The sequence below is a fragment of the Panthera leo genome, chromosome C2 (genome assembly GCF_018350215.1).
Source record: "Panthera leo isolate Ple1 chromosome C2, P.leo_Ple1_pat1.1, whole genome shotgun sequence".
Taxonomy (NCBI): domain Eukaryota; kingdom Metazoa; phylum Chordata; class Mammalia; order Carnivora; family Felidae; genus Panthera; species Panthera leo.
The window spans coordinates 5,977,979-5,989,654 of NC_056687.1; the positions used below are offsets into that span (position 1 = coordinate 5,977,979).

At 51.2% G+C, this 11,676-nt stretch overlaps 1 protein-coding gene across 3 annotated transcripts in view; it reads right to left on the bottom strand.

The window, feature by feature from the left end:
• IGSF5 (immunoglobulin superfamily member 5) overlaps window positions 1–9,585 on the bottom strand; it is a 51,554-nt gene extending 41,969 nt beyond the window's left edge. The window contains exons 1-3 of one of the 3 annotated variants that reach the window (XM_042903200.1): window positions 9,420–9,585; window positions 9,055–9,119; window positions 5,281–5,358 (exon numbers count right to left, since the gene is read on the bottom strand). In XM_042903200.1, coding sequence (XP_042759134.1) covers window positions 5,281–5,338 — 58 coding nt within the window. In that variant the 5' untranslated portion in view covers window positions 5,339–5,358; window positions 9,055–9,119; window positions 9,420–9,585. The other 2 variants (XM_042903198.1, XM_042903199.1) reach the window with 2 other exon arrangements.
• Window positions 9,586–11,676: the final 2,091 nt, after the last annotated feature.

An 11,676-nucleotide genomic window follows, 5' to 3' on the forward strand; every position in this document is an offset into this window, starting at 1 on the left:
AAAAGACTTGAATAGACACTTCTCCAAAGAAGAAATCCAGATGGCCAACCGACACATGAAAAAATGCTCAACATCACTCATTATCAGGGAAATACCAATCAAAACCACGATGAGATACCACCTTATACCTGTCAGAATGGCTAACATGAACAACTCAGGCAACAACAGATGTTGGCAAGGATGGGGAGAAAGAGGATCTCTTTTGCATTGGTGGGAATGCAAGCTTGTGCAGCCACTCTGGAAAACAGTATTGTTTGAGGTTCCTCAAAAAACTAAAAATAGAACTACCCTATGACCCAGCAATTGCACTACTAGGCATTTATCCAAGCGATACAGGTGTGCTGTTTCAAAGGGACATATGCACCCCCATGTTTATAGCAGCACTATCATCAATAGCCAAAGTATGGAAAGAGCCCAAATGTCCATCAATGGATGAATGGATAAAGGAGATGTGGTATATATATATATATGATGGAGTATTACTTGGCAATCAAAAAGAATGAAATCTTGCCATTTGCAACTACGTGGATGGAACTGGAGGGTATTATGCTAAGTGAAATTAGTCACAGAAAGACCAAAATCATTTGACTTCACTCATATGAGGACTTTAATAGACAAAACAGATGAACATAAGGGAAGGGAAACAAAAATAATATAAAAACATGGAGGGGGACAAAAGAGAAGAGACTCCTAAATATGGGGAACAAACTGAGGGTACCAGAGGGGTTGTGGGAGTGGAGATGGGCTAAATGGGGGAGGGGCATTAAGGAATCTACTCCTGAAATCATTGTTGCACTCTATGCCAACTAATTTGGATGTAAATTTAAAAAATAAAAAATAAAAGAAGTCAATAAAATAGTAATAACAATAATAATAATAATAATAACAACTCGACATAGAACTTCCACGGCAAAGGGTAGTCTTCCAAATCCTTCATGCCCCTCTTTTCACTTCTGGTTTTTTAAACGAATAAATGAAGGTAAGCAATATCCCAGGACTTGCCATCACAGTGATGAGCTGGAACCCACACTCACACCTTCCCACTCTTGCCCACTCTTTCCCCCTCTGATCTCACTCAGAGTTTATAGCAAACAGACCCCTAAGCAGACCAGACCCTGTGGTTTCTCCTCAGCCCTGCCCGCCACACCAGTAAGACTGCAACGGGTTCCTCCTACCTTATGCAGCTGTAGGATTCCTGTGGGTCCACCAGGCAGCCTGCCATATACCCTGAGTGCCCCCAAATCATTGCAGCCACCTCTCCTTCCAACTTCATATGGTAAAGTCGTAAGACAGGACACAGCAGACACACATTAACACATTAACGCATCACCTGAGTACCCAGAATGCACGGTCTGCCGCAGGGACAGGTTAATGGGAGAGCGAGAACTATTGCACAGCCCCGGAGGCAAGCAGGACCAGGGGGCAAGGCAGCCAGGGTCAAGGTCAAGAAAAGGGTCCTGAAAAGAGACCTACAGGCTGCAAAGAGGCAGAACTGAGGGAAGATCACAATTAGCTAAGACTATTCCTGTGTTTGGATAAACATGACAGTTATTCTTTCCTTTGTCTCTGGGCATGGTGGGAAAAGAGAGAAAGTGGGACTCTAAATAACAGCTCCTATTGGCCATCCTCCCTTATCCCAGGGCAGGCCTCTCTAATCCAAGGATCCCTTTGATCTGGGATTTTAGAAAAAGAAAAAAGCCTGAGGAAGAGAAATCAAAAATGATCCCCCAGGGAAAGTCACAGCCTCTGTGCCGACTTGGCTCTTTCCACGAGCCCTGAACTGCACCTTCAGAAGGACAGAAGGAAGGAAACAACCAAATCTACACCCCGAGGAAAGAGACGAGCTCTCCCCACTCCACAGGGAGACAACAGCACGCTCCCCCTACTCCTGATGCAGAACGGTGGGAGTTAAATGGACAGAGCCCAGTGGCTCAGGTGTGGGGAGCACCAAGGTGGCTGAGACCCAAGCCCGCCCTGCCAGGAGCGCCATCTAAGGGCTCCCACGGAACACGCAGACCCATCTGAAACCATGGCTCCCTCACTGCCTAGTGCGAGGTAGAGAGATTATTTCACTCTGGAACACTGTTTGCTCCGAGCCACCAGACTGCACCTGTGACCAACAAAACGTGCAGGCCACATACCTTACTTTGCAGGTGGGAGGTGAGAGGGAGGAAGAACAAATGGAAACTCTTGTTGGAGTTTGAACCTGACCTCTCATAAATTAAACAGGAGGCTCCAAATCGTCAGCACTACATTCCCCGGACAGCACGTCCCCAGCGGTCTTGGCTACCGCCATAGGTAAACTCGCCTTCAGCCCTGCCTCCTGACTCAGAAGCTGTACCCTGATAATGCGAGGTCCTGGAGCCCCTTTCCTCTCCCTGAATCCTATCAGCTGCGGGTTGTGTAACCCTGCCCTGCACAGAACAAATACGAGAAAATTGACAGTAAGGCCTTTCACCAAACACAAATCCTCCTCCTCCCTCTGTTCCCCTTTCACTCTGTACAGCGAACAGGCAAATCGGGGCAGAGCCACAAGAAAGATCAGTGTCCCCCCCCACCCCCCTCCCCACCTCCCAGACACTTCCCCTGGGCCACCAGCTGTGGCGGTCACCCAACTCGGGAGTTTGTCCATTTGCAAGGTTCTTATTCACACTCACTCTCCAGTTCCCACATCGGCAGCCCCCCTCCCTCTGCTTCCTCTCCTGCCAGGATCCTACTCCACCAGGCACCTCCGTGAATGACTGACTGGCTGCCAGCGGGGACCAGACATCTCGTCCACTCACTGCATCCTCCTGTCTGCAAGACGGAAATCACCCAACAGTAGCACTTTCGTGCCTCCTCCTGGCCCTCCATAAATGGACCCCAAACATGCATCCTACCGGCTTTCTGCGAAGGTTTTTTTCTCAGCTCCCTGGGGGAGCAGCTGGATGTCTCCCTGATGGGAGGTCGGAGGCCAGACCCCTCTGTTCTCCCACTGTCCTCCCGCCTCCCTCACTGCACCTGCAGACCCCTCGCCTTCCCCTGCCTCTTACTGAACACCGCAAAGAAACAGTGAAGCAGACCATTAAAATCAAAAGGGAGAAAGGGAAATGCAGGGGATCTGGCAGCAGAGAAATACTTTGGTGAGGCAGCTGAGAAAATGGGAGTCAGGACAGTCAGAAGGGAACTGAGAAACAAGGGGGGGGGTGGTCCTGAGGCACCTGCAGAGTCCCACTGATGATGGCAGGAAGCTCGAGTGTCACCGCTGTGCCACCACCACCCAGAACTGCTGCTCACACGGCAGCCAGCACACCAGCATGATCAGACACCCCTACCACCCACCTCCACACTCAGACTTAGTTTAAATATTTTAAACATATACATTTTGGACAAAGACCAGATAACCCTTAACATTATCCTCTTAAGACTTCACTTAGTCTCCCATCAACTTCCTTTGGCCCCAAACTTCACCTTCCAGCCACCAGACTACCCTAAATTTATCAAACTCACCAACTCTTTCTGGCCCCAGGGCCTTTGCATGGGCAGTGATCAGTCTGGCATGCCAGTCTTGGCTTTCAAATCTTTGAGGCAATTGTCACAATGGCAACTTTATATTGATTTTTCTACCAATCAGTGCCTAATTCCCCTGCGAGGCTCTAAGTGCTTTGTTAGCAGGGACTATGCCCGGTTCTTTTCATTGCCACATCACAATGCCTACAACTAAATGGCACCTAACAGGCCTTCAGTCAATATTCACTGAGCGAATAAATAAGGGTGTTGAGTTCTAAATAATCCATTGCACTGGGGCAAGATAGAGAGGAGAGGACTGGCAGGAACCCTTTGAGTGTGCATGGAGGTTGCTCTCAGCTATTTAAAGTCTACAAATGAAGGTGTCTCTACCCCCAGACTTTCCAAGATGAAGCATCCGAGGTGCTCAGTCCATAGCAATGGACCCCATCCCCCAGGGGGCATTCGAATGAGCCCATAACACTCTCCCCTCCTGGAACAGCCATCTCCAGGCCTCCACCAAAGCCTCCCCTTTGTTCCAAACACAACTTCAGGGAAAATGTCCCAGAAAAACCATAGACCCCACAGCACATCAGCTCCCCGCTAAACTGCCAGAAGAGATTTTTGCAACCGTGGCTGAAATAGCCACGTTGGAGCTTATCCCTCAAATGAGTGCTGAGCGTGGTTTGCCAGCCCCTGGACAAGTCCTCAAGCTCTACGCGACAGGGCTGGTGTTTTCCTCTCCACAAACCAGGGCTTATCAAGCGCCTACTAAACACCTCACACTGCGCACTATGAGTCGGGGGTTTCTGAACATCTTTGCCCTCAAATATGCGTTAACACCACAGCCTGGGCCCCTGGGCTTAATGTCTCAACATACTCCAAACCAAAACTTACAAAAGAGTCCTTATTGCCTATAACACACTCTGAGAGTCCCTATATTATTTCATTCTTTTCCGTTTTTCAATAAATATCGAATATTGGGGGAGGGGTATCAGAATGACCAAAAGGGAGGCATTCACGGGAGGTTCTTGGTCTCACTGTTAATACACGAAGGTGTTCAGTTTGTGAAAATTCATCAAGCTGTACCTCCGTGACTTGTGAGCTTTTCTACATGTTCATCATTCTTCAGTACAATGCCTTGAAATCACTGCACAAGAAATACAGGATGGCTACCCTCTAAGAAGTCTAGGCAAGACATAATCAAAAGAAAGCTGGGGGAACCAACTCCAGTCACCCCAAAGACCCCGCAGTCTCAAGCTCCACCTCCTGCAAAGCAGAGTGTGATAGGGAGACCCTGGCCTGGGACCCCCTGGAGTCCCTTTCGACTGACCCCCTGGGGGCGATCCAGGACGAGGAGAAGCTGATGGGAGAAACAGCGGTGGGCCCTTCCCCTGTCAGTAAATGGGAGCTGGGATTATTACCCAGAAAACGGCAAGGTCAGGAGGGCTTCAGGGAGGAGGTGATGTCTGAATTGGGCCTTCCTTGAAGGCCAGATAGAAATGGAAGAAGAGAAAAGCAGGCAGAGGACAGGACAATGACTTACAGGGAGGAATGGGAGGGCAAACGCTCACAGCAGAGACGACCCAGTGGAAGGACCGGTAGGAAATTCAGTCAAGAGAGCAGGAAGTGCACCCAAGGAAAGAGACCCTTCTGTGGAAAGAGGAAGCAGTGAGAAAGGCCCAAGGAAGAAGCTTCTGGCAGCCACGTATCCAGGAAGCTTCCTCTGGGTTCCCTCCTGCCCGCTTCCAGCGGATGCCCAGGAACATTCCACCAAGCTCAGGAGACCCCTACCTGCCAGCCCAGCCAGGATGACCAGCACGGTCGAGATGCCTTTCCACCTGCCCTCCATCACCACGCGTCTTCTTCACCCTGGGAAAACAAAGCAGCCAGGTAACCATCTGTCACTGACGAGCGTTTGGCATCCCGAGTACGTGGAGCCCCTACCGGCTCATGGGTGTCCGCGGATGGACGGTCGGTGGCACCAGCCTCACCCCAAACCTGCTGGATCAGAAGCTCCAGGGGCGAGCACACAAATCTGTCCAAACAATTAAACAGTGAACCAATTCTGGCCCAGGCTCAAGTTGGAGAATCCCTGCATTAAACGATCTTGCTCCCCAGTCCAGGTATAAGTTATGGAAGGCAGACGGTATAGCCTTACTGCTGACTGACTCGCCAGGATGTAGGGGCGAGGGCTTGCTGCTTTTCATTTCAATCATGATGTTTTAATCACTGAGGGGAAAAAAAAATCCTCCCCGTAACAAGTTCACGTTACCAAAAGGGAAAACAGGTGAAATAGAACATAAGCTTATTAGAAGGTGCCAAAAGGTATATATAGAGAGAGAACAGGGGGACGTCTGCAAGGGGTCGTGTGCGTGCATGGGGTGGCCGGCTGTAATTACAAACAGGCAAGTCACAGAAAGTCTCCCGGGAAGATGCTCCGTGAACAGTGAAGGAGGTGAGGTGACAGCCACGTGGATATCTGCAAAGGAGCTTTCCAGGCACAGGGGCAGCAGGTGCAAAGGCCCCGGGGTGGGACCATGCCTGGCATGTTTGAGAGGCACTGGCGTTGGGGTGGAGTCAAGGGTGAGGGAGAGGGGGAGAGGTCAGAGCTAGGAGAGTTCAGGGTAGACTGAGCCCTAGGCAGCTCATGGGGAACCTGTCGTGTGCACCTCTTGGCCCTTCCTTCCAATCCCTTTGTTCTTGGATAAACCTCTTGCTCACCCCTCCATCCCTACATGTTCTCTTTTTATTTTTATTTTTTCCTTCTTCCCTGTGGTAGGCCCATGCAACACAGTCACCAGCAACGTGTGGTCCCACTGGAGCATGTAAGGTAAATCACCCACTGAATGTGTGGGGAACTGCCCGCAAAAACAATGGCCCCTTGGCTCAGCAAAGGGTCTCTTTCTTTCACAGTCTTCAACACCACCACCATGTGGAGCACAGCTCCCTAACCAGGGGATGGTTTTCACTTTGGCTTTGGGGTTCACACAGACGTCACAGCCCCATCAACTGGGGAGGGGGGGCGGGCGGGACCCTCCCTCTGAAATGTGGGGCACCGGGTTTCATCAGAGACCCCCACCCCCCCACAGCTGTGGGATTTTGTAATGGGCTGACACCTGTCCAGGGCTCCCGTCCCCTTTCCTCTCCTACAGCCGAAAGAGGCCGACCCCACAGCAACACAAAAGCACAAACACAGGAAGTGAAACAGGCACAAGTAACCACCACACCTCACGTCTGCGGAACCCATTTCACGCTGAAGCAGTGATCCTGGCTATTCGGGGCTCACGAGAAGGAACGCGGGTTTCCACCCCTCTGTTTCTCTGATGTGTTGGGAAAGCAAAACTCAGCATGCGTGCTAAACCATAACCACTTGCGTGCACGGCACGGCGCAAGGTTCAAAGTCGGTGCCGCTGTGGGGACCCCAGCCCCCGCGGGGTCTAAAACACACGCCGCAGAGCTCCACAAATAGGCCCGGGCGGCAAGCTGTGCAGCAGCCGTACCCAGGCCGGACTGAAACCCCAGCCCTCCCAGACGGGCTCCAGGTCCCCAATTATGAAGTGCCAATAAATCATTTACTAATTTGCAAGGTTCAATGCACACCGCTCTGACAAGTCGGTGGCTAGACCGGTCGTCTAGAAGGCTACACCCCAGCTGAGGATGCGGGAGACACTGAGCCCTCGTAGAGAAGATTACGCATCTCACCGAAGGCCATAAATGCCAAGCTTGGACCCAGTGCTTATTGAAATTGCAGCCGAAGTTTAAGGTCCATTAGGAAATACCGATAACCGTGCTGAGTCAGGCCGAGTCTGAGTGCTGTGTTTTCTAAAGCCTCTGTTCGGCCTCCGTCCCTCACACACCCTTCCGGCTTCTTCTCTGTAAGAGCGGTGACTGTGTTTCCCCAGAGCCCAGCAGAACCCCGGGACAGGCAGGGCAGGAGTGCCCAGTGAGGTCCAGGGAGCCCTGGGGCAGGATTGCTGCAGGAGTGGATTTGTGCCGGGCTGGTATTTGAAGGATGTGTGCAGAAACGAGCCGTCCCTTCGCTTTAATTAAATGAGGACCTATTGCCAGGTAATTTGCAAGTTAACATCTCTGTGGGATAGTTGGACAGACCCCAGAGATTTCACTTCCCAGTCATTTTGTTATGGAAGACTTGAAGTACCTACTTCTCGTTGAAAACCTGCAAAGTCTTCTTAAAGTCTTAAGTCTTGTTAAACGGTACTAAACACAGGACAGCCGGGTGGCTCAGTCTGTGGAGCAACTGACTTCAGCTCCGGCCATGATCTCACAGGTTCATGGGTTCCAGCCCATGTCGGGCTCTGCACTGACAGAGCTGAGCCTGCTTGGGATTCTCTCTCTGTCCCTCTGTCTCTGCTCCTCCCCTACTTGCTTTTTCTCTCTCTCTCAAACTAAATAAATAACTTTAAAAAGAAAACTGTACTGGTGCGCCTGTGGGGCTCAGTCCGTGAAGCATCCGACTTCGGCTCAGGTCATGATCTCACAGCTCGTGGGTTCGAGCCCCGCGTTGGGCTCGGTGCTGACAGCTCAAGCCTGGAGCCTGTTTCCGATTCTGTGTCTCCCTCTCTCTCTCTGCCTCTCCCCCACTCTCACTGTCTCTCTCTCAAAAATAAACATTAAAAAAAAGGTTTTTTTATTTGTACTAAACAGGAGTTAACCTCCAACCACTCCCTTACTGCCCTGACAAGGCAAAAACCACACGGAAGGTGTGTGAGTGGCCACCGCACTGATCTCAGGAAAGGAAACTGCCGCGTTTCATTATCTCACTCAGTGACCCCCACACGCAAGCCCTCGTTTCTGGGTCCCTGGAAAGAGCTTTGCCAAGGTGCCTGCCACACTTCTTGCTACAGGCAGCAGCATGAAGCCAAGACCCAAAAAGAAAGCTGGGTGCTGGTCAGGGTGAGCGAGAATCCGTCACAGCAAAATCCACGCAAGGGGCTCGCTGCAAACGTCTGTGCCTAAATATACATAAAGGCTGCACTCGGACAAGCCCACGTCCTGCACCCCTACATCCAGAGGGGCTGTCCTGCCTGCAGGAATGAGGCCCCCGTGAGGGCTTCCGGAGACTTCCGTGAGGCTCTCCTTCCCACAGGAGGAGAAACGGCATTTACAAGTGCGGGGAATGACCCATGGGGCCACGGTGACTTTCCAGCCCTGGAATCCTGACCCCCCCCCCCCCAAATCCCAGCTGGCTCTCAGCTCTCGCCGCCCCCCAGACAGCGGCATGCTATGACAGAGGCTCTCGCTCCATCAGAAGTCATCTTGAATTCCTGAACTCCCTGAACAGCCTGCTTTCTTAATGTTTAACTGGGTGGAAGTTGGGAAACAAAGAGTGTGTGTTTGGTCCTGGGACACTTTCCCGGGGAAAGCGAGCGACCCGCCCCTCGGCCCGAGACAGGTGCCCGCGGACCCGCTGGACGGACGCCCACTGCTGGCTGGAGCTGGCTCACCTCGGGCAGGAAGTTCTCCTCTTCCGGCGTCACAGAAGGTTCTCTGATCCCAGAGGCATCTGGGCCTCCGTCCTCCCTCCACGCAAACGCAGGAACAAACCTGTGTGGCCGCCGAGAATCTCCACCCGGGTCGCCGGTTAGCAGGAAGTTCCTCTTGAAATGGCCCTGTCACGTCACAGGCCGGGCTGTAAACACAGAGGTGGCCCCTGCCTGCCACTGGCCCCTCGCTCCCGGAAGGTGTGCATGCCCCAGAGTGACATTTTCCCTGCTAATCATTAGCCAGCCCCAAACAGCAAGCCAGGCCGCCCAGCGGGGCCTGAGAAGGTCACAGCCTCCGGGGCCACCACTGCTTCCCCTCGGCCCTCTGCCCTGGCTCCTCTTCTGGGCCTCTCTCTCTCTCTCTCTCCCTCTCTGTCTCTCTCAGTCCCACAGAGCCAAGCCCTTGGGGGCCGAAGGTCCTCTTACCCAGGCTGGGGGCCCTTCCTGCCCGAGGACGCCGGCCTGGACAACCTTGTTGATCTCTGGCGTCAGCACGGGCCTGGGGCTGGCCGAGCCGGTTCCTTCTCCGGCCAAGAACCTCCACACCCACAAGAAGACTCTTCAGTGAAAGAAAAGTAGTCCTGAGGGTGAAACCTTCTGGAATGTGGCCGCACTTTCCCGAGGAGCATTTGTAGGAAAACTGCTAAGAGGTTTCTTTGGCCCTCCCACGCCCACACCCAGCCAGCACTCAGCCTGAACAAAGGAACTTGGCTTCTTAGAGCCCGTGGAAAATTCTGGAAGAGACCACCACCTGGCACCCACCACACGGCAGCACCACGTGGAACTGTTTGCTCTTATGCCGTTCTCTCTCAGCACCTGCCTCGTCTCCCCCACTGCGTTTCAAATTTTTTTTAAGGTTTATTTATTTTTGAGACAGAGCGCAAGCAGGGGTGGGGCGGGGGGCAGGGGGAGGTTGGTTAGGGAGACAGATGGGGACCCAGAATCCCAAGCAGGCTCCGAGCTGTCAGCACAGAGCCCAATGTGGGGCACGAACCCACAAACTGTGAGATTGTGACCAGAGCCAAAGTCAGTGGCTTAACCGACTGAGCCACCCAGGTGCCCCTCACCCACTGCATTTTAATCTTGTCAGGGGACTCAGAGCCAAGGGCGTCTGAACAGAATAGACACCAACAGAGGGTGTGGATCACGCACTTAGCGTGAGACCCTGAAACAAATAAATAGGGGGAAACGGTTCTCCCCAGTGGAACAGAATCAGAATACACCACCCCCAAAATATGCCAGTTTGGCATAGAGATTTATTTTAGGCTAAAAATATTTGAGATTTAAGAGATTAAAAAAAAAGCCTTCTTAGAGATTCCCTTTTCTGACTAAAAGCATTAACTACTGGGGAATACGGCTGCCATAAATTCCTTTATAGGGTGGGTCCACTAATGAAGCCTACTGGAGATCCCTTCTTCAGGGGGAATTTCCGACTCTGAATGAGAATAAGTTCAAAAGACCACTCATCACCTGTATAGATAAACATTATCACAAACCTTCTCCTCTCTTGTCTCTTCTACTGAAAATCTATTTGTCCTTCCAAAAAAACCCTATTTGTTTTTCCCATAAGAAGACTTTCTCCACCCCTACCCCCCACCCCCCCCACCCCCGCCTTTACTCTCCCCTTCCAAATTAGGTATATATAAGTATTCATTCCAACCACTTGGTTCCTATATGCATGCAGATTACACCTTTATCCTGCTAACCTGGCTTCACAGGTCCCAGGCATTGTACCTGAGAGGGCAAAGAAAAAGGTTTGTTTTCCTCCTCCCCTACAAGACCCTGTGCTGGTCAGAAAAAACGGTGAGCGAAACAGATTCCAGGAGTTAACAACACGTGAGTCAAATAATCTCTCAAATATACACAAGGTTGTGGCATCTTATTTATGAGCTATGTCCCTGAAGGCCAAGCATAATTCAAAACTCAAATAATTCCCAAACAATGAGCCACTGAAATGAACACCCAAGGCCAATGTAGCTGATTTTTATCCCTGATACACTTTTCCTCATTTTCTCGGCTTCAGCACGAGTCATTTAGAATATCAGTCAGCACCCGGGCTCAGTACTGACAGCTCAGAGCCTGGAGCCTGCTTCAGATTCTGTGTCTCCCTCTCTCTCTTCCCCTCCCCCGCTTGTGCTCTCTCTCTGTCTCTCAAAAGTGAATAAATGTAAAAAAAAAAAAAAAAAAAAGAAGAAGAATATCAGTCAGCACCAGGAGTCCCAAGCACTGACCTTCAGAGCACAGCTCAGCCTCAGCATAACTACTGGAGACTATTGTTAGAGCTTCTAGAAATTTTGAGTTATGATAACAATGAGAGTGTAGGGGAGGGGAAAGATTTGTTCCCATACCCTCCTTGGTTTGGTGGGTAGGGCCTGAGAATTAAACTGACAAAAGACAGATTGACAAGAGAAAACAAGAGAACAGCAAGATATCAAGAGTTTATTGATGCATACAGGTGGGGGAAACTCGGTGCTGAGTACTTAAAGGAGTCTTAACAAGACAATACACTTGAAGAGAAGTGACAGGGCAAAGGAAAAGAAGTCCAGGCTTTTAAGTGTGGCAAACTGTGGGAAGGTGAAGACAGGGTTGGGGGGGTGGGGGGAGACTAAAAGGAAGGTAAGGGTTGTATAGGGTCAGGTTTGTTGTAACCATTCTGAGAAGAGCCCCCAGTGACGAAGATGGT